The sequence below is a fragment of the Marmota monax genome, unplaced genomic scaffold (genome assembly GCF_021218885.2).
Source record: "Marmota monax isolate L192 unplaced genomic scaffold, Marmota_monax_Labrador192_F-V1.1 WCK01_AAM20220418_F8-fsc00176, whole genome shotgun sequence".
In the NCBI taxonomy this organism is placed as follows: Eukaryota; Metazoa; Chordata; class Mammalia; order Rodentia; family Sciuridae; genus Marmota; species Marmota monax.
In genome coordinates, this window is record NW_026694774.1 from 1,413,120 (window position 1) to 1,439,304 (window position 26,185).

Here is a 26,185-nt window from a genome sequence, read left to right on the forward strand (position 1 = left end):
ACACGTTGGAAATTTAAATGTGACTATTTTTGCTTTTTCTCTATTGTGAAATATAGATCCTTTGCACATTGCTTAACCCCACCCCTGTAGTATATCAGTATGCTGTATATTTGTATCATATACAGATACAATTATATGCTCCATATAATTTTTGTAGAAGCAGCTTAAAAGTGGTAAAATAAAAAGCTTACTTACCTTTAAAAAGCAGTGTTATATTACACAGTTTGCTAAAATACAATTTAATCAAATTGTGCCGATAGGTTATAGACAAACATTTAATATTACCAAACTGTGCAGTGTTGGCAAACAATGTGCTTGACTATTTTGTTTTATATTTAATGCTAGTAGAGTAGATTTCTGTGGTGTAAATACAATACCCCCTTATTGGTGATTTGAGAAATAACATTGTAGGACTTGAATCATGTGCCTTACAATAAATAAAAATGTTAACCTTGAATTTTAGATATTTTAAGTTTTTTTTTCCATGCTAGAAATTGAATCCAGGGTTCTCTATCACAAGCTAAACCCCAACCTTTTTTTTTTTTTAACTTTGAGACAAGGTCTGCTAATTGCAGAGCCTGGCCAATATCTTGAGATCCTCCTGCATTAGCCTCCAAGTATCTGGGATTACAGTCATAAATAACTGTCCCTTGCTGGTATTTTAAGTTTTATCTTCATTAACACATTTTGTCCTACTGTCCCATATGTGGAACACATATAAAAACATAAATTAAGCAATAAATATACCACTTATGGTAACTTTGAAATAATTATTATGTTTTTAGAGGTCTATTATTTTGAGGAAAATTAATAGCCAAATGATTAGAGCACTTGAAAATATTTTAGAATTTTTCATTGTGAAAATGGCATAAACTTTGTTTTAGAAGTTACTTGTACTAAATGTTCAACTCAACAAAATATTATGTGCATAATTGATAGGTAATATAAGGAATGCATTCAAGAAAGTATTTTCTAGAACTAGGTTGTGATTTTTATTTTGAATAATGCACTGCATTTCAAATTATCAGATACTATAGTTGTCCAGTCTGTTTTCATTCTAATTAATAAATGATATATAAGCTCTAGAATATTTCCAACCTATTTTTATGCACTTATGTCATTTTCATTGACATATTTGCAAAATTGAAAACTTGGAACTTAATGGTTTAATAAGAATCTTTGAGGATTTATTTTTTTTTTAAATCAGTTCATTGCCTGGTAAGTCTATCAACATGTTACTTTTAGTGACAAAATTATAGAATAAATCTTGATTTACTTCAAACTGCACACCAACACCTTTAGTAGTTTTATCATCTATGGACTTAAAATACAGAACAAATACACTCAGTATATTTCAAAATTGTTCAGTCTGAGGAATCTAAATAAGAAATGATAGATGCATTAAACTTAAATCATGAACCTTAAAAACAGAAATAGTAATCTGAGAGAATAGCAACAATAATTACAAAACTTAAAGCTAAAATTATCTTACACATTTTAAGTTTTGCCAAAAATGTGTATTTAATGTCATGAGCTTTAATGTAGTGAATGGCAGCTTTAATTCAGATTTTCCAGAGAGAACTGTGGTCACTTTAAACTATTCATATATAATAGAGCAGTGTTTATAAATAACTATAAGTTAGTCCAACTTTAGAGATTCATGTTTTGGACACATTTTAAGATTTTAGTCCTCTATTTGTAAGAAAGTACTTTTTTTCCTGAAAACTTAATTTATCTATTTTAATTTTTCTTATAATATTGTTTTCTAGCATATTTTATGAGCTGTAAAACCAATAATATCTTGTACTAAATCATTTTTTCTTTCTTTTTAATTAGTTTTGTTGTCTCCTCAAAATTGACAAAAATCTAGTAATATAATTAGTTGCTATGATGGAATAAAATATTTAATACATTTGTTTTTATCATTTGAGTGCTTTCTTCCATAGAGAATGAAATATTCAAAATCTTAAGTGTGTGGAATCATGGTATTTTAGTCACAAAGTTAAAGTAGTTTTTGTAAAGAGAGTTTCTAAAATGTGATATTTTCCATTTTGAAAAGCCAAAATAATATTTTTAAAATTATATGAATCAAATTTGAAACTGAAGTAGGGAAAATGGAGACTTTGACCCATTTAGATCTTCCTGAAAAATTCTAAGAATACCAGATTTATTGCTTTTTAGTGATAATTTATTGTTTCTCATAGTTCTGGAATTGTTATGTATATTTAGAGCCTTCAGAATTTGATGTTTCTTATGTTTCATATGCAGTACTGTGATATGTGTATGCACACACATATATACATATATAGCAGATTTTAAATTTAGCATACATTTTAGTTTTTATAGGAATAGTATCAAAATTAAAAATGGTAGGCATATAATAATTAGGGAGAACATATTGCTTGAATTCAATTACTTATGGCCATAGGAAAAAATTATTAATATAATCTATTTATTGCATAGTTCATATATTCTATTCATATGAAACTAAATGTTATCCTTAAAAACTCTAGAGCAGAAAATAACATTTAGTATGTATACTTGAAATGTAAGTAGAAGTCTTAAATACTGTTGCTTTTCCTTTGTATATTATTTTTTTCATATGTACCGAATTATAAAGTTTTTATTTTTATTTTTTTCCTTTCTTTTTTTTAATTGGTTGTTCAAAACATTACAAAGCTCTTGACATATCATATTTCATACATTAGATTCAAGTTGGTTATGAACTCCCATTTTTACCCCAAATACAGATTGCAGAATCACATCGGTTACACATCCACATTTTTATATAATGCCATATTAGTAACTATTGTATTCTGCTACCTTTCCTATCCTCTACTATCCCCCCTCCCCTCCCCTCCCATCTTCTCTCTCTACCCCATCTACTGTAATTCATTTCTCTCCTTGTTTTTTTCCCATTCCCCTCACAAACTCTTATATGTAATTTTGTATAACAGTGAGGGTCTCCTCCCATTTCCATGCAATTTCCCTTTTCTCTCCCTTTCCCTCCCACCTCATGTCTCTGTTTAATGTAAATCTTTTCCTCCTGCTCTTCCTCCCTGCTCTGTTCTTAGTTGCTTTCATTATATCAAAGAAGACATTTGGCATTTATTTTTTAGGGATTGGCTAGCTTCACTTAGCATAATCTGCTCTAATGCCATCTATTTCCCTGCAAATTCCATGATTTTGTCATTTTTTAGTGCAGAGTAATACTCCATTGTGTATAAATGCCACATTTTTTTATCCATTCATCTATTGAAGGGCATCTGGGTTGGTTCCACAGTCAAGCTATTGTGAGGTAAGTTCCTGTTATCCCTAGTTTGTCTCGATAGACGCAGAAAAAGCATTCGACAAAGTACAGCATCCCTTTATGTTCAAAACATTAGAAAAACTAGGGATAACAGGAACTTACCTCAACATTGTAAAAGCTATCTATGCTAAGCCTCAGGCTAGCATCATTCTGAATGGAGAAAAATTGAAGGCATTCCCTCTAAAATCTGGAACAAGACTTGGATGCCCTCTATCACCACTTCTATTCAATATAGTTCTCGAAACACTGGCCAGAGCAATTAGACAGACGAAAGAAATTAAAGGCATAAAAATAGGAAAAGAAGAACTTAAATTATCACTATTTGCAGAAGACATGATTCTATACCTAGAAGACCAAAAAGGGTCTACAAAGAAACTACTAGAACTAATAAATGAATTCAGCAAAGTGGCAGGATATAAAATCAACACGCATAAATCAAAGGCATTTCTGTATATCAGCGACAAAACTTCTGAAACGGAAATGAGGAAAAACACCCCATTCACAATATCCTCAAAAAAAATATAAAGTTTTTAATAAGGAAAAAGAGGTGAAAGTACCCAATTTAGCTATTTCCTTTGCATGTGGCTTTGAAATAAAGCATATGTTGCTAAAATTAGACTTAACAAAAAATTTGTGGTTTGTATCCCATTGACTCAGTAGAAATTAGAGTATTTACTAAGAATTTATTGTTATAAGGATTTATCAAAGCTTCTTTTATAAAATTTTTGATATGTTCTGTTTCTTCCCTTTTTTAAAATCCTAGATTTCATATGCTATTTTATTTTATAAACAACTGCTGTTTAATTTGGGAGTTGTTTATGGGCCTTATTTTATGACTTATATGTTTAATGAATTTTTCTGTTAATGATTTTGGTGATAGAAGATTATTCAGTCTTTTCCACAAGCTATTTTAATTAAAGCTATATAGTTATGAAATATTTCCTTACGTAAATTAATATCTGTGAATAGTTTTTTTAATATAATTGTGATCATGTAGTATATCTGATCTTGTGTACTATTTTCCTGTGAAACAACACTTTGTGACTGCATAATAGGTCATCAAATGAATATAGTAGATACATGATTAAAATACATTATTTAATGTTGCGTTTAGGCTTGGCACACCCTAAATATCAGTGGTACTTTTTGACTGAAATAATTTCCTCTTTATATTTTACAGTGGATGATGTTGGGGAGAAATTAGAGCATATGGGAAACACACCATTAAAAATTGGCAGTGATGGTTCACAAGAAGATGTTAAAGAAGATGGGTTTGGTTCAGAAGTTATAAAAGTATATATATTTAAAGCAGAGGCCGAAGATGATGTTGAAATAGGTACAAAGACTAATTTTAGATTATTGCTATTATATGAATTAGATTTATTCTTACTTTTTATGTGGACTATTCTGAAATTTTCCTCAAAGGACAGATTTTAATAGTTTTCTTGGGTGGTGTATTTTAAAGTAGTATATATGAATATAAAGCAAGAATAAAAAATATGTTCTTAGAGTTTCAAACATGAATATTATAGCTGAAAATCTCAAAATGAGTGATGAGAATTTAGAGTAAGAAATTAAAATGAGTATTTGATATCATGAATTCTATAGGCAGGATCTTTGGGATTTAATCTTAGTTCTGACATTTAGCTGAGCCACCTTGAGTTACATAACCTCCATCTGTCTCTTGTTTCCTCATTAAAATGGCCGTAATGATAGTAACTACCTAATTGGGCTATTGTAAGGAATAAATAGGCAAATATATGTAAAAAAATAAATGATATTTGGAATATAAGTGTGATTTGTTAGTAATTGTTATTTCTCTGATAGCAGAAAATTAAAGTGTAATTTATGACAATTTTCTTCGCACTTTGAAGTTTATTTTGGAATTTTTAAAAATGTATTTTTCTAAAGGTAAATAGTTCTTATATATTCTCTTTATTAATTTAGGGAGTTATTCCATGATACTTCTCTATTTGGATATGTGTTTTAATTTTTAAGGTGGAACAGAAATTGTCACAGAAAGTGAGTACACCAGTGGACATTCTGTAGCCGGAGTGCTTGACCAGAGCCGAATGCAGCGGGAGAAGATGGTTTACATGGCAGTTAAAGATTCTTCTCAGGAAGAAGATGATATCAGTAAGAAAAAAGGGCACTGTAGTAACACATAAGTAGGGATCATGGATTAAAAAAAAAAAAAAAAAAAAAACAAGCAATCTCAGAGATAGAAGCACTGTATAAGAACAACATTTATTAAAATAAGCCTGACCCTTTGCTGAAAATACATGTATACATGTATTGTTCACATCCACAAACATGAAATATAATATCTAAGTTAATATACTAGAAATACAGAGATAAACAGTGTACAGTTCCTGACTTAATGAAGCTCAAAAATATATAGAGTTGAGTATCAATGTTATATGTGTTATTGAATATGTTACATATACATTTTCTCATTTTATTCTCATAACTCATCTCTGAGGTAGACGGTGTTATCTTTATTTTATGGAAGGAAGAAAGACTGAGGGAAAATAATTTGCCCAAGACCATTCCAATATTAAGTTTAGAAGGTAGCATTTGAACTCCTGTCTATTTAATTGTACTTCAAGTGTTCTTTCCATATGGCCTTGAGCACTATTGGTTTGTCTCTGGATTTAGCAGGGGAAGGGCTAACTGTTCTCTTTCTGTCACTGAGAGGTTAGCTATGTAAGTATTCATCCAAGTTAATCTGCTAAGATCTTGATTTTTAAAATGATGTTGATGGTAGTAAGTAGTTATTCCTTAAGATTTCTTGGGGCAAAGTACCACAGGATAAAAAAATCCTCAGGTTTCCTTTCCTGTCATGCTTTCTGAACACATTTTACTCTCTGCATACTTTATCCACACCTCAGTATACAGCCCTTCTCTAAGGCTACTTCTGTCTCCTTGACATGTTAAGGAAAAAAAAAAAACTATTGTTTTGTGCGAGTAGGGCAAGATCCTTCATTTCACAGCATTACCCTGACAATGTTGGGTTTTTACCTAAGCTGCATTCTGATAGCTATTCCTTTCATTTCCTTCTCTAGAAGACATGAATTCTATCCTCTTACATGAATAGTATATCACAGCTGAAATATCAAAACAAATGAGTGGAGAAGATTTGTATAGAGATGAAAGAGTTTAATGAAATAATTTCCATATGGTTTCTGAATCCTTTATTACTGTATTTAATTTATTAATAAAGGGGCACAGTAGGAGGTGGGAGACTAAGGTTTAGGTTGGCTGATACCAGAGTGCCAGGGGGATGTGAGAAACAAACCAGTGTCTCTTTTCTGGTAAATGGAGAGAAGAGAAACTTGGAGAAGGAAGGACACTTTTTCCTAAAGTTATTTTTACCTGCTTCTATAGTAAATAGAAGATCCCAGTGTGTGAATCAAAGAAAAGCATAAATTCAAGTCAGCTTTCTATTTAACAGGTTACATGTAAACAGATGCTTTCACATAAAGTACATACAGTGGCTCTATATTTAAATATTTTTAACCACAATGTTTTTTTAAATGAGCCTCAATCATTTTCCTCCTCAGTACTCTCTTAAAACTCAGCTTCTTGAAGTGTGTCCACATGTCTTTGAGCAATAGCATTTAATAAATACATATGTATGCATTTACATATACATATATAACCATTTTGTAGGAGTTTTCAATTACCAGTATTTTGATTATTTTTTTATTACATGTAATATTGAACATAGTATATGAGATAGTGTAAATTACTTTCTAATGTTGACTCTATGGGAAACTTAGTCTGAGTTTGAAGTACTATCAGGTAAATTTATTGGATACAATTCCTTTTATAAATTTGTAATTTCCAATGGGCCATAAAATCAGTCAATATATTTCATGCACACATTTTATACAATTAAAAAGCCATTTCAGAAGACTTGGATCTGAGAGGAGAATAAGAATTTTTATAAATTATTGTCTCCTAGTGGCATTAGCCTCCAAAAGTGCCTAATATAAACCTACACTAAATTTATAAAATTTTAGGTTAACCAAACTGAAATCTTGAAAGTTGAAAGGTTTAAATTGTTTGGAATTTTTACCCATTTATTAAATATTTGGGGTTATAAACAAGGAATTATTTCTAAAATTTAGGTTGCGCTGAAATAGCAGATGAAGTTTACATGGAAGTCATTGTAGGGGAAGAGGAAGGAACTTCTCTCCCTGAGATTCAGCTTGAGGACTCTGATGTTAATAAAACAATTGTCCCTGTTGTCTGGGCTGCGGCATATGGTAGGACACTGGCATTTTTTCACCTGATAAGTACATAACATATGTATTTAATCAGCCGTTTGGCCATTAAATATGCTGTGCTAATGCCACTGTGAGTTGGCTAATATAATAAAATGTTTTGTGTGGACTGATTCATCTCTAGTTACTTTTTTTAATGTTTTTTTTTTTTTTTAGTTTTTTTAGGTGGACACAATATCTTTATTTTATTTTTATGTGGTGCTCGAATCCAGTGCCTCATGCATGCTAAGCGAGCACTCTACCACTGAGCCACAACCTCAGCCTCCTCTAGTTACTTTTTACGTGTTTTTTTCTATCACATATTTTGTACTATTTGAAGTGAACTTTGCTTAATACATTTTCAGTACCATCTATTTTAAATACTACCTGTATAAGTGCCATAAAACATTTTATTTTCCTAAAATAGGAGTACCCTTTGAAAAATTAATCTTTTCCCTTTTGGAAAAATTCATTTCAATTATTAACACCACAGACAAGATGTTGGGGTTCTGAAAAGCAACAAATTCAGGTGTGCTCTTTTAGAAGTATGTCATGGAAGGTAAATTTATCAAGTTATTTTCTTCCCCTTCTGTCTGTTTTATCTGATTCCTGTGTAATGTACAAGAAAGTCCAGGTATACTGTGTACTTTGAAAAATATTCGTGTTCAAATGCATTAATTTACCTAAACTTGGTTCACCCAAAGGTACATTCATTCAAGAGTCATTATTGAACATCTCCAGGGCTAGAAGTACTTTGAAGAAATAGTTACAGAGTTTACATTTAAAAAGTAAAACTGTCCAAAGTATAAATAATTCCAAGAATGCTGACAGCAGCCCTTATTTTCAGTGTGCAAAACTACCTAATCCAAGAGAGTGGAAGAATTTAGCAAAATATTTTTTAATCCAAGGAATGATGGGCAAAGTAAGATTTTAATAGATTAAAATGTGATCTCTAGTAATCACTATAATCAGCATATTAGTTAGTAATTAGTCTTTTTCTTTTTCTTTTCTTTTCTTTTTTTTTTTTTTTAGGAGATGAAAGAAGAGTTTCCCGAAGGTATGAAGATTGTCAAGCATCAGGTGAGAGAACATTTTATATAAGTTAAATATCTGGCTTTATATACTGCTTGGTAAGTAAAGAATAGTTTGAATCTGCAGAAACATTTGTTGGATTATTACTTGCCTGGTCATACCTAATATAGTTACATAGGAATTTGCTTCTTTGGGAAATTAATTTACATATGGATATAATGGGAGTTAATCAGTGAATGCATTTCATTCCCTCAAGATACAGAGTTTACCACACTGGCCATAAAAGGCTGCTGTGGAAAAATTATAAAATACAAATTATTTGGGCAGAAAAGTAAAAGTGTGTTCATGATATCAGTCATTTGTTAATGTCTTTCTTGAGTGGAACTGTTTTCTTAAGTTAGATGGCAAACAGAGAGAGCTAGAGAGATCAATTTATAACAGTTATATAAAATCCATGTGTGAGCACAGGTTTTTTTTCTTAGTTTTAATTCACTCTAAGTAGTATTTTGTGGTTCATTTTTTTTCTTTCTCAAGTGCCGCAGTCTGGCTGGGCACACAATCACGAGCCACCACACAGCTTGTAGATTCAAACAGCAACTCTTTATTCCCGAACTCACACCAGCCGTCTACAATCACGTTCTGGGGAAATCCACGTTCTCTGCCCAAATCCACCACCACTGGGCTTCTGTCTCCCAAAATATACTGTCTGAATCCCGTGAGAACTCAAGGGGAACTCAGGCAGCAGGATACGCCCTATTCCCAGCAGGAATAATCTTAAACCTTAAACCTGGAACCTAAACCGGGAAAGCCCTAATCCGCCTTGGTCCTTGAGCAAGGTCACCTACATTCAATGTCACTGCAACATGGGGTACGCTGGCAAGGAAACTGTCATACCTACTTGGCTAATGGCTCCCAGCACTCAAGGTGGCTTTTCCTCATGACAGACTGTTTCATTGTTCTGTTTCTACCTTTGGGAAGAATTTGACTATCTAAACTTAAATGTAGATTTCACAGAAATTGATGATATTTGTATATTGCAGTATACAAGCTAACCTGAGAGTTTTATAGATCTACAGTTTTAAATTAAATTGCATAGCACCACAATAGATTTGTGAGAACTGAAGTTGTATTAAGGATTTTATTCCCTATGCACTGATTCCACTGAAATTGTGGCAAATTGCCTGCCACAGTTATTTAAATCTCTAAAACCTACCTTAATACCCATCACATCAAGTATACTATTCTAAAGCACATATATAAGAGGTTTAATTTTTCATGCATTACATATAGTTACCATGATTATATTCCTTCACTGATATATGTATATTTCTTGCTAAATCACTATGATTTTATTAGCTACCTTTGGTGAGAAATTGGTCTGATGACAAGATTTTTAACAGGGTCCTAAAATTCAGTTTCTTATGTTACATGTATCTCATCGGTTTCTTCTTTTAGGATGATTAAAGTGATATATTTTGACATTAATTTCATGTGATATCCTATTCAAAGTGTTTACATGTATACAACGGTGAGAGAGGAAAAAAAGAGAATGAGAATGAATTGAAATTCACTACTGCAAAGGCAACTTGGTACCATGTCATTTGTAGTAATTAATCTAACAAAACCAAAAAAGTGTAATGCTATGTGTTTTAAAGTGTGTTGATTTTTTCCAGGAAATACTTTGGATTCAACATTAGAAAACAGAAGTAGTACAGCAGCACAGTACCTTCAAATTTGTGATAGCATTAATACAAACAAAGTACTTAAACAGAAATCCAAGAAGAGGAGAAAGGGAGAAACAAGGCAGTGGCAAACAGGTAAATACTCTGCTCTATGAATATCATAATAATTGGAGATGTGCAATTATTTTTTATAACCAAAGAAAAAAAATCTGTTGCTTACAGGTAGTCATACTTCCCATGTTCCTGTTTCTGTATTATATAGATAATTGTTTTTTACAATGTGAGACTGATATGTAATAAAACTATGCTTGTCTGCTCCTTTTAAAGAGAATTTTCAAGTTGATTTAATTAAAGGTTGTCAAATTCTGGTTTTCAAAATATATATATGATGTTAGCATTTTGACAGGTGAGTGGTCTATAGTAAAATGTGCCACTCATTTCTTTCCAGTGAGCTACTTTACCATAAATTTCTTTTCATTTGCATTTTATCTTGTAGGATTTTATTCAACTAATATAGTTTTCACATAGTGAATATCAACTAGTTTTGTCACCTTTGTTGTAAAATCCTTTAAAACAGTCTGACCAAATGTCAAATTTCCTTTATTTTTTTTACCTAGCTGTTATAATAGGTCCTGATGGACAGCCCCTGACAGTATACCCTTGCCATATTTGCACAAAAAAGTTTAAATCCAGGGGATTCTTAAAAAGACACATGAAGAATCATCCTGATCATTTGATGAGAAAAAAATATCAGTGTACAGATTGTGACTTTACAACTAACAAGAAAGTAAGTTTCCATAACCACTTAGAAAGCCATAAGCTTATAAATAAAGTTGACAAAACACATGAATTTACAGAATACACGAGAAGATACAGAGAGGCTAGTCCACTGAGTTCAAATAAGCTTATTTTAAGAGACAAGGAGCCGAAGATGCACAAGTGCAAATACTGTGACTATGAAACTGCAGAGCAAGGACTGTTGAACAGACATTTGCTGGCTGTTCACAGCAAGAATTTTCCTCATGTTTGTGTTGAATGCGGGAAGGGTTTTCGCCATCCTTCTGAACTCAAGAAACATATGAGAACCCATACTGGTGAGAAGCCATATCAATGTCAGTATTGTGTCTTCAGGTGTGCAGATCAATCAAATCTGAAAACTCACATTAAGTCTAAACATGGAAACAATTTGCCATATAAATGTGAGCATTGTCCCCAAGCATTTGGTGATGAAAGGGAGCTTCAACGCCATCTGGATTTGTTTCAAGGACATAAGACACACCAGTGTCCTCATTGTGATCATAAGAGCACCAACTCAAGTGACCTTAAGCGGCACATCATATCTGTCCATACCAAGGATTTTCCTCACAAATGTGAGGTCTGTGATAAAGGTTTTCATCGTCCTTCTGAGCTCAAAAAGCATAGTGATATTCATAAGGGTAGGAAGATTCATCAGTGTAGGCACTGTGACTTTAAGACATCAGATCCATTCATTCTTAGTGGTCATATCCTTTCAGTTCATACTAAAGATCAGTCATTGAAATGTAAAAGGTGCAAGAGAGGGTTCAGACAGCAAAATGAGCTCAAAAAGCATATGAAGACCCATACTGGAAGGAAGATTTACCAATGTGAGTATTGTGAATACAGCACTACAGATGCATCTGGCTTTAAACGACATGTGATCTCAATTCATACAAAAGACTATCCACACAGGTGTGAATTCTGCAAGAAAGGATTTCGAAGACCATCAGAAAAAAATCAGCATATTATGAGGCACCACAAAGAGGCTCTTATATAATTATATCAATATAAAGAAAGAAGCTATTTACAAAATAAGATATGCCACTTTGGAGGAAAATCTGTTTTTTCTGGTTTCAAAGCTTGATATTAAACCATAACTTTACATTCTTTGTATTAAAGATCTTAAAATATTTGAATTGACAGGGGAATCTCATAGCCCTTTGAAAATTACATAATGAATTTAGAATTGTTTTAGCAAAAACTTAAATGTCTATTTAATAGTATTATATGCATAATTAAATTGCAAAGGGGAAAAGTAAAGACAAATACCTTATTGGCTGATCATACTAGAGACAAATGTTTCTGAAAAGAGAACACATATTTGAGGAGTTTTAGCAATGCTTTGCTTTAGCAAGCAAGCCTCACTTTTATGCAATTTTAGAAATGGGGTAGGGAAATAAAATACAGTCATCCATCAGTCATTTAGTCATTGAGCCTTTTTATATTGTACCTGGAAATTGAATTCCAGAAAAGGAAAAAGTTTTGTGTGTTCATTCAAATAAATTTCACTGAAAAACAGGTTAGATTGATTCAGTACTATTAAAAGAATTTCAGAGCAGCTAATATTTTATCACAGGATAGGATGTTTAAAATACAGCATTCTGTGCTGAAATCTAGGGTAAAGTCTAAGGACTAAACTTCCCTTTTTTTCTGATGTTCAACTTTATTGTTCTGTACGGCATATATGACAAAAGTATATTTGAGTCAAATGTGGCTTTCTAAAATGGATGCAACTGTAGTGTTGCAAACAAAATCAGCACTATATTTCTTAATGATCTAAAGATTAAACTGAGAGAACACTTTTCTTAAATATAATGTTTAGAGGTTTTTTTAGGGCGTCTTAGCAAGTATGATTATTCTAGTCTTACTTGCTTTAATGTTTAAAGGTGCAATTTTATGCCATTATTGAAATTTTTGATTTAAAAAATCTATATACCATGTTATTAACATGCATTTTCAATATGAGGCAGTATTTGTGTGGTATTTAACAGAACAATATACTGCCAATAGAGTTTGGAGGTGGATATTCAGTTTACAGTGTATAAATTTAAAATATGCATCCCTTTAACAACGCTTTGTGTTAGCATGCTGCAAATCAAAATGGCGCTTATATTAAAAGCTGGTTTAGGGAAATTTTAATGAAAACCCTGTTCATAAATGTAATGCATATGATGTGTACTTTTAAGTTTTAGTTGCTTCATGTTTACATTCAGCTCTTCAACATAATTAAAATGTAATTTTACTTCATGCTATATTGTGGCTTTGTGTTTCAAATAATGTTCACTTTTCTTTTTTTTTTGCACCAGATAAGAATCAGTTACTTGAGAATATTTTTGTTAATCTTTCTTAACTTCAGAATATTAAATTTGGAAAATCTAAAATTGTGTGTTATGTGGCTGTAAATGATGTACACGCTGTAAAATAAGATTGTCATTGTTATGTGGGATTATTATTTCTAAATGTTACTCATTGAAATGAGCATACAATAATAAAAAGCATTTATTGCACTTTTAGGTTTTATGAGCTTATTTAAAATTGAGTTGTAATGTTCATTCCTTATTAAAAGCCTTTTAGCTTAACATTTATCTTAGGCAATTTGGACCTTTTAATCATCTTATTGAGTTTTGTGAATTAATAATAGTTTGAGCTAGGAATTTAAACAATTCTGGTGGCAGGTTTATTCCTGAAGAATGTATGTTATTTGTTAAAATCATAATGAAGTGCTATATAGTTACCCATTTTAGAGTCTTGAGATTTAGTAAAATCTAAAGATTCTTAACCTGTTTACATGACATAGTTCTGAGATAAGAATATATCTATTTATATTCCTAATGTACATGGGAAAAGGAAAGTATTGATTCAAGTATTTAGGAATAATTTCTGAAAATGAGTACAAAATTACTTGCTGTGTTCTAACTAGGCCAAAGTTAATAGAATGCTAATAATTCTAGATATATCACTCTTAGTTGTAACTGTCAATTGGATTATCATTCTTTAATAACCATTAACTGAAAGGAAGAAATCAATTACTTTTACATGTTACACCAGTTTTCTCAATTTTATGTCTATTGATTCACCTAGGTAGCTTATTAAAATTCATATTGTAATTTAATTGTGGGGCCTACAATTGTGAAATTCTAGAAAGCTCCTTTACGTTGCCACCAAATGAAAAATAAGGTATAAGAAAAGCATCCAATATAATTGATTACTATGGGTGAGTGGACAGAGGCATTCCTTACTGAGTACATGTCATTTGAGTAGCAAGAGGTAAGCTGTCACATGAAGATCTTATTGAAGAGCAAGGCAGAGATAACAAAAAAAAAATGCAAATCATGTGTCAGCAAATTTGGTTAAATAATGATGAGTAAGAGGAAATGATAGGAGAAGGGACTTGTGAGGAGGTTGAAGTAGGAAGCCTTTTGGAGGTTTCAAGGAGGATGTGTAATAGATTTGATTTACATTTTGAATAATCACTCTGTAGGCTGTGTGAAAATATAGTGTTTCTGAAGGGAGCAAAGAGCCATGCTAAATTATTCCCATAGTTCATGGTTACAGTGGAGCTGGAGAAAGGTGGATTGGATTTAATTTTATTTATAAATCAGACCTAGAAAGCTTCAGCCCAAGAAAAATAAAACATATGAATTAAGTCAGTGTCACAAATTAAAGATTATATTAAATGTATAGGTTTTTACTGGCAAAAGGTTTTCCTATGTACCACGCAGATTCCATCTAAAAATGTAGATCTGCAAATTGAAGTACCTTCACAAGAAAGAAAAGATGAAAATTACTGAAAAATCATTTTTCCAGAAGAGTTCATGGCATTATATATCGATGGGTTTATCCCATTGTCACATCTAAAAGGCCCAGGGCATGACAGAGAGGGTAGTTAGGAATAATTATTTAAGAAAGCCCTTTATAATCAGTTTCTTGTGTTTTATACAAGACAATTACCAGTTGGAACCTGGAACTGCCCTTAAAGACACAAATATGCAAACGTAGAAGAATATAATTAGCCTCTATGTAGCCCTCTCCCAGTTCAATAATTATATAATTTCCTGACAAATCGTTTTTGATTTATATTTTCCTCCTTCTTCCACTTACCAATTGGTTGATTTGATGCCTTCTCCATTTGGTTTAATTTGGAGCAAATATTAAATATCTTTTAAATAATTTGTTGATATATAGCAGGCAGAGGAACAAAAGAATCCTCTTGTTCAGATCTTTGAGAACCTCTTGTGAGAACCAAAAAAAAAAAAAAAAGCTAGCTAGACTTAGAATCAAGTTCTTTAAAATCAGTAAGGTTTCATTTACAAAAAATGAAGGATTAGATTTAAACCATAGACTATCATCAGAGTTTTCCCAATTTCCCAACTTTGTATAACCCCACCTTACCCTTCAAAAAGAGGCAGCATGTGAATTTGGAACTCACTGAGAAGGGTATCTTAAAACCTTGGATCCTAGATAAGATCTGGATGTTATGAGCAGTAGGTTCAAGACTAGATAGTACAGTATCTCCAACTAAAAGTGTTTCACCTGCGTAACAGGTGAAACAATTATTATGCCTTTCTCTTTGAACCATTACCCAAGTAACTATTGCAAAGAGAGCTCTCCACTTTTAAAACTGAACCAATTGACAATATGGACACTATCCCACTTAAACCCTAATATAAGTCTTAATCATTTCCTGTTTAATTCCCAAACCCTGTCATTCTAGATTCCCAAACCCCCCACTCTTTTTTTTTAAATATTTTTTTTAAAGAGAGAGAGAGAGAGAATTTTAATATTTATTTTTTAGTATTTGGCGGACACGACATCTTTGTTTGTATGTGGTGCTGAGGATCGAACCCGGGCCGCACGCATGCCAGGCGAGCGCGCTACCGCTTGAGCCACATCCCCAGCCCCCAAACCCCCCACTCTTAATATTGACTAGCTCATCAGAAACTTTTAGAACATGATATTAAAAAGCCTATGTATGGGTTGGGTTTGTGGCTTAGTGGTAAATTGCTTTCCTAGCATGTGCCAGACACTGATCCACAGAACCACATAAAATAAATCAATAAAATAAAAATATTGTGTCTATTTACAACTAAAAAAAATTTTTAAAGCCTATATATTTTCCCATTTTAAGAAATTGGTGTGCTTTGTTGAATCTTGGCACATATAAACTAGGAGCATTCAACATTGATTGTATTAGCAAACTAGCTATAGGATCAAAGTAAAATTTCCCCTTAACATAAAGTATCTCAGGAAGATATACTTCAATAAAAAAGTACTATTTTAATGTGGTGGGATGAGAAGCCAACAACATCTCATTGTCTACAAGGGATAGATACAAGTAGATTACTAAATCTATCATATAATGATGTTGGCTATCATAATTATGTCAGAGTAATTCTAGTTTTTCTTTGTGGACTAAAAGTGGTATCTCTTATTCTAGAGTAAATATTGCTAAATATTTTTATTAAGGAAGATGTGTTTAATACATTATTTATTTTTAGTTTTCCTGTTACTCTTTATCTTCAGATGAACATTAAATACTTTGCATTTTTGATTACAAAAAATGTACAATGGAAATCCAATAAATTTAGTAATTACATGTGATGGGAAGGTTGTACTATTTGAGGAAATATTTTCAAAACATCATTTACTTTGAAAAGAAACATTTATCTTTGTAGATTGCAATAATGAGAAAGAGGTGTGAGGATGGCTTAGGTAAGGATCTAAATTGTGTAGTGAGATACAATTTTTTCAAAAGATTTATTTTGTTCATTTGGTACTGTCCATATTAAGAAATGTAATACGATTAAAACCTCATTATAAAGATGGGATGAATGCATTATGGAATTATATTTGAAACAAGTACTTAGAAAACGCTATTTATATGGAAGAAATTCAAATATGAAACAGAAATCTTCATCAACTGGAGGTCAAATTATGTTGAAGTTCCATCATTACTAGTTCACATTAGGAAGTCCTTTTGGGGTGGGTGTGTGTATATGTGTGTGTGTGTGTGTGTGTGTGTGTTAATTAGAATGGTGCTTATTAGTTCCCACATAAGTATTCACATGAGAATAACTTCCTGACAAAAATATACAGCTAAGTTAAAAAGCCTTCCTACACATTTCTTACTTGAACTTTCACAAATACTTAACACATTTTAGATACAAACAAATTACTTTATATGTTATTGTACAGGTTCCATTTTATTTGATAAATCTAAAGTGAAAACATTCTGATATAGATATTAGGTAAACAAACATTCCTCACCTGACATCTTTGTAATTTTCATAAATAATTTGCTTAAAACCAGTGAGAAGAAAAGATATAACTACTCTTTCCATTGATAATAATCACAAATGAAAGATATTTAATATATGTGCATATATTTATATATTTGAATATACATACATATATTTAAATATATAGAAGGACTCTCCATAGTATTAATTTTTCCTTAGAGTTTTTTAAAAATAATTGAGTATAATAAGGACCTTAATATGATCCATATTCACTATCCATGGGTCAAGTGGGCCAAGAAACCGCTGACTTCTTAATTGCTTTCAAATTTTGAATATTGTTAGTTTTCAGTATTTTAGAAAAATCACACCTGTACTCATTTTCAAACAGTAATGGTGGCAGTTTTCTATCAGGCTTATAAAGTTTCTTCGCCTTATATCACTTATAGTGGGTGCATAACTATATATCTTTATTATGGTTACATATATGAGCAGTTAGCAGACGAGAAACTCCTCTGTTTCTACTACACCAAGCAAAAAATGTAAGACTACGGTTATCTATCACAAAATATTGATAAAATAGGAATTGAATCAATTCAATGGAGCCTAACATTTTGCCCAAAGCATTACATAATATAAATGAGTCTTTTTACCTGCATAATAAGACCTATTTGTATATTTCTATAAAAGAATTTTGAAAACATTTTTCTCATTTATAGTTTCCATTAGCATATAGTGCATCATCTGTACTTATCGTAACAGTTTCTTAGTAATTATTAGAATACTACTATAAATCACATGATTTTATATAGATATTTTCAGAGAGTTCAGTGCAAAAGTTCATTTACATGTAACTCAAATTATTTGTTGCCTTATTACAAACACAATGACTTTTAGTAACTCTTATCTTTAGCCAAACAAGTTGAAATTAAGACATTCCATTCTTACCTTGTAATGTATTTAAAATTCTTTTGTTCATTTTGTAAGGAAGGTCATCAAGAGTACAATTAATTAAACAAACTTAAAGTACATTACTATAAATTTTTTTCCCAAGAAGTATTCACCATCAAATATTTGTTGCTATTTTATTCTATATGCTTTTGTATATATGCATTACTTCAATATAATATTTGTATACCACTATGAAAAACTACAACTTCTTTTTGAACACTAATACAATAGAGTATTACATATTTTAAGGAAGTGAGTGGCCTCATTTGGGAAGGAAATGCTTTGAAAGAAAATTTTCAAGACACAAAAGGATATTATTAGGAACTATGTAGCATATCGTACAATTAAATGGATTTACTTCTTTAAAAAGATATCATCCCACTTCCCTGCTAAATGAAATTAACTATCAACTTTGGCTTAGTTATGTTTCCAAGAGGTGTAATAGTATGTAATAAAGCATCTCTTTTAGTCATAGGCTTCAAGTGAGAAAACCCAATGTACATTATATGTATCATGCCCTATAGTCTTTTATTTTAAGGATTCAATTTTTTTGCCTCTTGTTAAAAACAATGTTAAGTCTTTTAACAAAATTGTATAATAAATATTGGAGAAAATATTCTAATGGAATAACTTATAAAATCTCTAACTCCACAAATTAGTTAACCACCTAAGATGTACCATATTTTTAAAAAATAGCTGGTTATGTTCTACAGTGACTGCAATGGAAGTTCAAATAAACAAGTTCCCTCTTTTAGTTTGTATGCTGCTACATTGCAGCTACAAATAGAAAGGACTGATATTTCATAAATGGCTGGAGAAACTCATCTGTAGAATTAAGTCATTCCATTAGATTCATTGGTTAGTAGCATGGTTCAAAATTTTGATTGGCCTTTAGTGAAGGAAAAAGAAATTAAAATACTAATATAGACACAGAAAACTTCCTTTGAGATGTAATACTTTAAAGTTGTTTCCATTCATGGCTAGAAAAGAAAAAAAAAGTTATCTTACAATGGGTCCATAATTAAAACATTATTATTATTGTATGCTTACAATTATGAAAATTATTTAAGTTGATATGTATAAAACCACTGGAAACACATTGTACAATTGTGGTTCTCTTTTATATGGTATTAATTGAAACAAAGACCTGTCTTTTGACTTTAGTGAACTTATAGTTTTCAAATGATTTGAATCAGGGTGCAGGGAAAATTGAGTTGATTTCTTCCATAGTTCATATTTATAGTTTAGATATATGCTCAAAGGTTTCAGTTAATAAATATGGATCATCTGAATTTACTTGAATATATTTTGAACTTCTTACCAGTCTCTAGAGCCTTTTCAGATATCGACTTTAATGTTTATTGCTTTATGTTTTAATGTAGAGGGATGAAATGGCTACTATGCTAAACTCTTTATTTGGCAGGTCCTCACACTGTTGTCACCTATGGGCACATGTGGTTATTAACAATTGTTTCCACTTTGAGCATGAAATTATCCGAGTGACAATTTTAAATCTTATGTTGACATTTTTTGCTAATCATATATATGGTTCTTGGGTCATCAAGTATACTTTATCAGTTCATAATTAGCAATAAGTAATTCTCAACTAATTAATGACTAAGTAAAATAACATTTCAAAGATCGGATTATTCAGGTATATTTATATGGGGTTATTAAATATTGGTTGTTTTCACTAATGATAGATAACCATATTTACAAGACTGATGGCTTGATTATATAGTTAAAGGATGGTTTCAGAACTAAAAACTAAACTTTGAGTTACTCAAATAATTGAGCTTGGTCTGGGTTTGTAGCTCAGTGCCTTCCATGTGTGAGGCACTGGGTTCAATCCTCAGCACCAAATAAAAATAAATAAAAAATAAAATAAAGGCACTGTGTCCATCTACAACTAAAATATTAAAAATATATTTGAGCCAGACACAGTGGCACATGCCTGTAATCCCAGCAGCTCTGGAGGCTGAGACAGGAGGATTGTGAGTTCAAATCCAGCCTCAGCAATAGAAAGGTGCTAAGCAATTCAATGAGACTCTTATCTCTAAATAAAAAACAAAATACGGCTGGGGATGTGGCTCAGTGGTTGAATGCCCCTGAGTTCAATCCCTAGTATCCCCCGAAAATTATATGTATATATACATTATTTGTTTAGCCAAAAGATGTTTGGTGGTAAGGTTAGTTATTTGACAGATAATTTTATTAATAATACATCTGAAATATTTTATTTTATTAATAATACATCTCAAATATAATTTTAATTTCTTCAAAAGGTTCTGAAGAATATTTATTTCTATTTACTGACATATTGCAAACATGTAGAAAAGTACAACTAAATGAATTTTCCCAAACTGAACACACATATACCATCATCATACAACTCAAAAAACAGAACATTATTAGTAACTAGGTGTTCTCTTTATAGTCCTCTGCCTACTTCCCAATAATAATCACTTCTTGACTTTAATGACCTATGGATTAGTTCTTCCTGATTTTAGTACCTAAGCAGTTGGATAGGTGGAGAATTTTAACATAATGAGAATTTTTACAATGTTTTACAATGGATTATGTATAGTTTGAGAGCTGGCATTCTCAACCTTTTTCCTGTCCATTGCACCTACAGGATATCACACATTCCTATGCTCAGTGGATTATTATTAGAATTATTAGAGTGTAGGAGTATATAATTAGAGAAAAAAATGAAGAGCATTTTGTTGTATTAGCAGGGTTTCTCAACTTGATCTCTATGAATATTTTGGGTTGGATAATTCATTGTTGTGAGGGATGGTCCTGCACATTGTAGGATTTAGAAGCACCTTTGGCCTTTGCAAACTTGATACCAATATATATCCCTGCTTTAGCTGCCAAAATGTCTCTAAACATTGCTTAATGTGCCCTAGAGGGCAAAATTACCCTTGAATAGAACTACTGTGCTGGGAATATATATTTCCTCCTCTTTTTTTTTTTTTTTTTTTTGTACTGGAGAGTGAATCCAGGGGCACTTAACCACTGAGCCAAATCCCCAGCCCTTTTTTATGTTTTAATTAGATACAAGGTCTAGCTGAGTTGCTTAGAGCCTTCCTAAGTTGCTGAGGCTGGCCTTAAACTCATGATCCTCCTGCCTCAGCCTCCCAAGCTCCTGGGAGTACAGGCATGCACTACTATGCCTGGCTATACTTCCTCGTTGATGATCATTAATTTAAAAGTCAACAAGTCAATCAATAAAAGTTCTAGAGAAGTAGCTATCATTTATCATAAGAAGGTTTTAATAATTAGCCCCTTAGCAATGAATTGAATGATGCGGAGGTAGGTCTGTGTTACCTAGTGATTTTGGATGATGTTTTAGAAAGTAGATATTAGACTACATGGCATTTAAATGACTGTTCAGCAGGCTCACTCTACACTGTAGGATATAAAACTGGAAGATCTTACAATCTAGTGATATATATACATATATATATATATATATATATATATATATATGTGTGTGTGTGTGTGTGTGTGTGTGTGTATCCTCTTTCAAAATTCTAACAAAATTCTAACAAACTTTACAGGAGTAAATACCATATTCAAATACACAAAACAGATTCTACTAAAACATGTCTTTACCCCATCCTTCACTCTCCTTCATAATTGTCTAGGATATTTGATATTTTGCCTCAAAATGTAAAGGCTGTTAAGATATAGTCAAATTAGGTATAGAAGCACTCATGTGAACTTACACAAGTCCATCTGTCTTCTGTTTTCTCAATCACAATAGTCTGTGTGTCACTACCTGGTGGTATGTATTCATAGTCATCATACAGGAGGCCTAGGATTGGATATTGTGTCCTGTACCTATACACAGGAAAAAAGTTTACAGTGTATGAGAAAATAACTCATATTTAGTTGCTCATAGTTTGATTCCCCTTAATAAACCACTTGGCTCTGAATGACTTTTAAATGTTTCAAAGAAAGAATATAAACCACCTCTCAATAGGCAACGATTTATTACAATTATTTTCCAAAAAACAAAGGGGAGAAACTTTTACCTCTGCCTGTCATGGATCATTGACAGCACAGGAAAATGATTCCAGACAAGGATACAAATGAAGTGTGTCCTATAAAGCCTAGCTCACTGCCTAGAGAGATTTACTTGGTTAAAGGATAGGGAAAACTAACCAAAACATACTTCAGAAATATCACCAAGCAGAGATGACAGAGTGTAGAGAACAGGTAGGTTAAGGCAGTCAATTTTTGTTGGCAGATTACCAGAAAATAGAAAGTTATACAGATGGGGAGAGAGGTCAGGAGAGGCTTCCCTATAATTTGTTTGGTGAAGGCCGTTCAGTATATGTATGGGAAGACGTCATCAATTCCAGGGAAAGACCATTAAAAAGGAGCAGGCTGGAAATCCCTTGAACTTGTACAGGGATGGTCATTTTTGTGTTCCTCTAGCCAGAGTAGAAATAACTTATAATATATGGGACATACCATAGACAACATAGAAAACTACTGTTTTGGTAGGGATATGAATTAGCCTTAAGTGCAGGTTGTTCTAACAGTTTAAAAGCATGACTTGAAAGTATTAATCTGTTTCCAAGTAAATTTATCTCAGAATAAAACTTCCAAATATTTTAAGCAATACCAAAATATCTAGAATACAACAACATAAAACCTTAATATATGGCATCCCATAAAAAATCAGTAGTCAGCCAGGTGTGGGGGTTCATGCCTGTAATCCCAGCGGCTCAGGAAGCTGAGGGAGGAGGATTGTGAGTTCAAAGCCAGCCTCAACAAAAGCAAGGCACTAAGCAACTCAATGAGACCCTGTCTGTAAATAAAATACAAAATAGGGCTGCGGGTGTGGCTCAGTGGTCAAGTGCCCCTGAGTTCAATCCCTGGTACCCCCCCAAAAATCAGTTGTCATACAATGAAACGGGAAGATATGACTAATAATGGAGAGAAAAATAAATTAGTAGAAACAAGCCAAGAAATAATACTAATTAAAAATGAGTAGGAAAGATGCATCTATTAGAAATACAGAAAATATATTCAAGAAGTTAGAGGAATTCATGAGCACAATGAAGAAAGTAATAGAGGATATTAAAAAGGTCATATTGGAGTTGTAAAGATGAAAAATACATTGAATAGGATTAACAGCAGAGTGGACACTGTAAGAAAAGACTAGTAAATTTGAAGGCATAAATAAATTGTCTAGAATAATACATGATGGAAAAAGACTGACATATACAACATGTAGAAAATGGTCATTGCCATTGTGTGTGTTTGTGTGTATTAAAGTTATGCAGAATGGCAGAAGATAAGAAGTAATTGAATAAATCACAACCAAATTATTTCCAAGTTTGATGAAAAATGAAATTACAGATCTAAGAAGTTGCTTAAACCTCAAGAAAAAGAAATATGAAGAAAACCACAGAGAGGCACATTTTTTAATTTATAGAAGCCAGTGGTAAAGAATCTTAAAACAGCCAGAGAATAAAGAACACTACCCAGAGGGAAAAAAATCATAATTTTAACATCAAACTTCTCATCAGTCACAATGAGAGTCAGAATACAAGGGAGTGACATCTTTTATGTACTTCATTTAAAAAAATCTATCAGCTTACTATTTTATACCCTATAAAAACATAGTAGTCCTCCCTTGTAGTTTCAGTTATTCTCAGTCCAAATTATTAAATGGAAAATACTAGAAATAAATACTGTTTAAATTTCAAATTCTGCACTGTTCTGATTAGGATAATGAAATATTTTATGCTGTCCTATTCCACTTGGGATGCAAATCATCCATGTTTTTCAATATATCTATGGTGAATATGTCTATAGCTTCTAATGAATTAGTAGCTTTCTCGATTATCAGATCAATCATCCTAAAAACTAGTGCTTGCATTCTTGTAATAATCTTACTTAATAATAATGTCCCCCATGCATAAGACTAGTGATGGTGGCAATGCATATATATCCAAAAGAAGATATAACATATTCCCTTCAAGGGAAAAGGTAAAAGCTCTCCATAAGAAAAAAAAAAACTATGATGTTGTTGCCAAGATTTATGATAAAAACAAATAGGAAAAAAGCATAGTATATATAGGGTTCAGTACTATACCATGTTTCAGGTATCCACTGACAGTCTTGAAACATGTCCCTCTCAGATAAGGAACTATTACTGTATATCTGGATAATGGGGGTAAGAAAAGACTATTTCAGATTTAAAAAGTCAAAAGAAGTCTTCACCAAAAGAGCAGCATAATAAAGGTTTAAGGAATTTATTCATTCAGACAAAGGGAAAATCACAGAAATTTGGATCTAAGCAAAGGAATTAATAGCTCCAGAAAAGATAAATATGCAGGCAAACTTAAAACACTGCTTTTTACTCTTAATATGTCTTTAAAAGATAATTGGCTAGGGGCTGGGGTTGTGGCTTCGTGGTAGAGCACTTGTCTAGCATGTATGAAGCACTGGGTTCGATTCTCAGCACTGCATATAAATAAATAAAATGAAGGTCTGTTGACAAGTAAAAGAATATTTTTGAAAAAAGATAATTGACTTAAAAATAATCTATGCAGGGATTTTAATATATGTAAAAGAAAACATATAGGCCAAAATTAAAACATAATTATGTAAAGAAGTAATTTATCCAAAAGAAGAAAGGAAAAGAGCAAAAGGGGAATAAATAAAACAATGAAACAAAACCAAAAACAAATAGTAAGACAGTAAATTTAAATCCAGCATTACAGATAATCATATTAAGTATAGATGGTTTAAACACTCTAAGTTGAATCTCTGTAACATACAACTAAGAGTTCTCACTCATACAGTTGGTCAACCAACCAATTATTTGTATTTATTTACATGTTATGTAACATTATGAATATTAAAAAGGTGTGTTACAGGACTGAAGACAATAACAATGTCTTGTAAGTATTAATCCTTCAATAGAAGTATTAGCTAGTAAAAAACACCAAACTTTGTCTAGTGCTCAATTTTAATAACTTATAATATATAATAACTAGGACAATAACTTGAAATGTATAATTACCAGTCATATTAAAACTTCATATAAAAATACATTACTTTTTAGTAGTAATGGTAGTCCTTCCAGAACTGGAGGGTTGAGTATGTGATGAATATATTTCTTGTCTCAACTTTGATAGTTCCTTAAAAATGAAAAACAACATAATCCTTTTTTAAAAAGTAGAAACATGAGTAAGATGTATGCTTGATCATTAAACAAGCTTACTAGGATAATTACCACCCCTTTCCTTTTTAACCTCGAGGCAAAAATGTTCTAATCTCATTTGTTGATTATCATATAATATTGCTTAATGGTATTCGAAAAGTTATATACTTCTGTAGGAATCCACTAATGGAGGTAGGATATCTATATTTTGTGGAAAACTTGAAATTAAATGGGCATAGTTCTTATGATAAGGATGTGAACGTTTTTGTCTTAAAAAGCCTGAAAAATATAGCCAAAGCATAAAAGTATTGATACATCAATATGGAAACACATATAGGTTCCTAATAGTGAATGTTACTATAAGCACCATTGTTCAATAACCACAATATGATATTAGCCACCATTTTGGTTGTTCCCTTTGTACCTATTTTATGCCAGATCCTGAGCTACATACTGAAGATACAGGGAGGAATATAACACAGTCACTTGATGAAGCAGCCCATAATTTAGTAAGAAGCTCACAGTCTTTGAGGGAGTTTCACTGCTAATGAAAAATAAAATCAGTGTCTTAAAAATGTCCAATGTACAATACCAAGCACTTATTTTTGCTTCAGTTCTTTCATTTGAATTATATCTCCTGAAATATAACTCTGCTTTTTCCCATGCATTTCCACATAATAAAGCATGTCTTGGTAATGTATCCTTTTCTAATACCT

The 26,185-nt window shown here is 31.8% G+C and overlaps 2 protein-coding genes across 8 annotated transcripts in view; one reads left to right on the forward strand and one right to left on the reverse strand.

Moving 5' to 3' along the window:
- Positions 1–13,597, forward strand: part of Znf711 (zinc finger protein 711) — a 35,705-nt gene extending 22,108 nt beyond the window's left edge. For 5 of the 6 annotated variants that reach the window (XM_046425374.2, XM_046425373.2, XM_046425375.2 and 2 more), the window contains 6 exons: positions 4,491–4,646; positions 5,309–5,446; positions 7,444–7,581; positions 8,611–8,658; positions 10,284–10,427; positions 10,910–13,597. In XM_046425374.2, coding sequence (XP_046281330.1) covers positions 4,491–4,646; positions 5,309–5,446; positions 7,444–7,581; positions 8,611–8,658; positions 10,284–10,427; positions 10,910–12,087 — 1,802 coding nt within the window. In that variant the 3' untranslated portion in view covers positions 12,088–13,597. The remainder of the gene's footprint in view (positions 1–4,490; positions 4,647–5,308; positions 5,447–7,443; positions 7,582–8,610; positions 8,659–10,283; positions 10,428–10,909) is intronic. The other variant, XM_058572926.1, reaches the window with a different exon arrangement.
- Positions 13,375–26,185, reverse strand: part of Pof1b (POF1B actin binding protein) — a 75,202-nt gene continuing 62,391 nt past the window's right edge. For both annotated transcript variants that reach the window (XM_058572927.1, XM_046425367.2), the window contains 3 exons: positions 25,364–25,446; positions 22,012–22,126; positions 13,375–19,257 (listed from right to left, as the gene is read on the reverse strand). In XM_058572927.1, the coding sequence (XP_058428910.1) occupies positions 19,252–19,257; positions 22,012–22,126; positions 25,364–25,446 (204 nt within the window). In that variant the 3' untranslated portion in view covers positions 13,375–19,251. The remainder of the gene's footprint in view (positions 19,258–22,011; positions 22,127–25,363; positions 25,447–26,185) is intronic.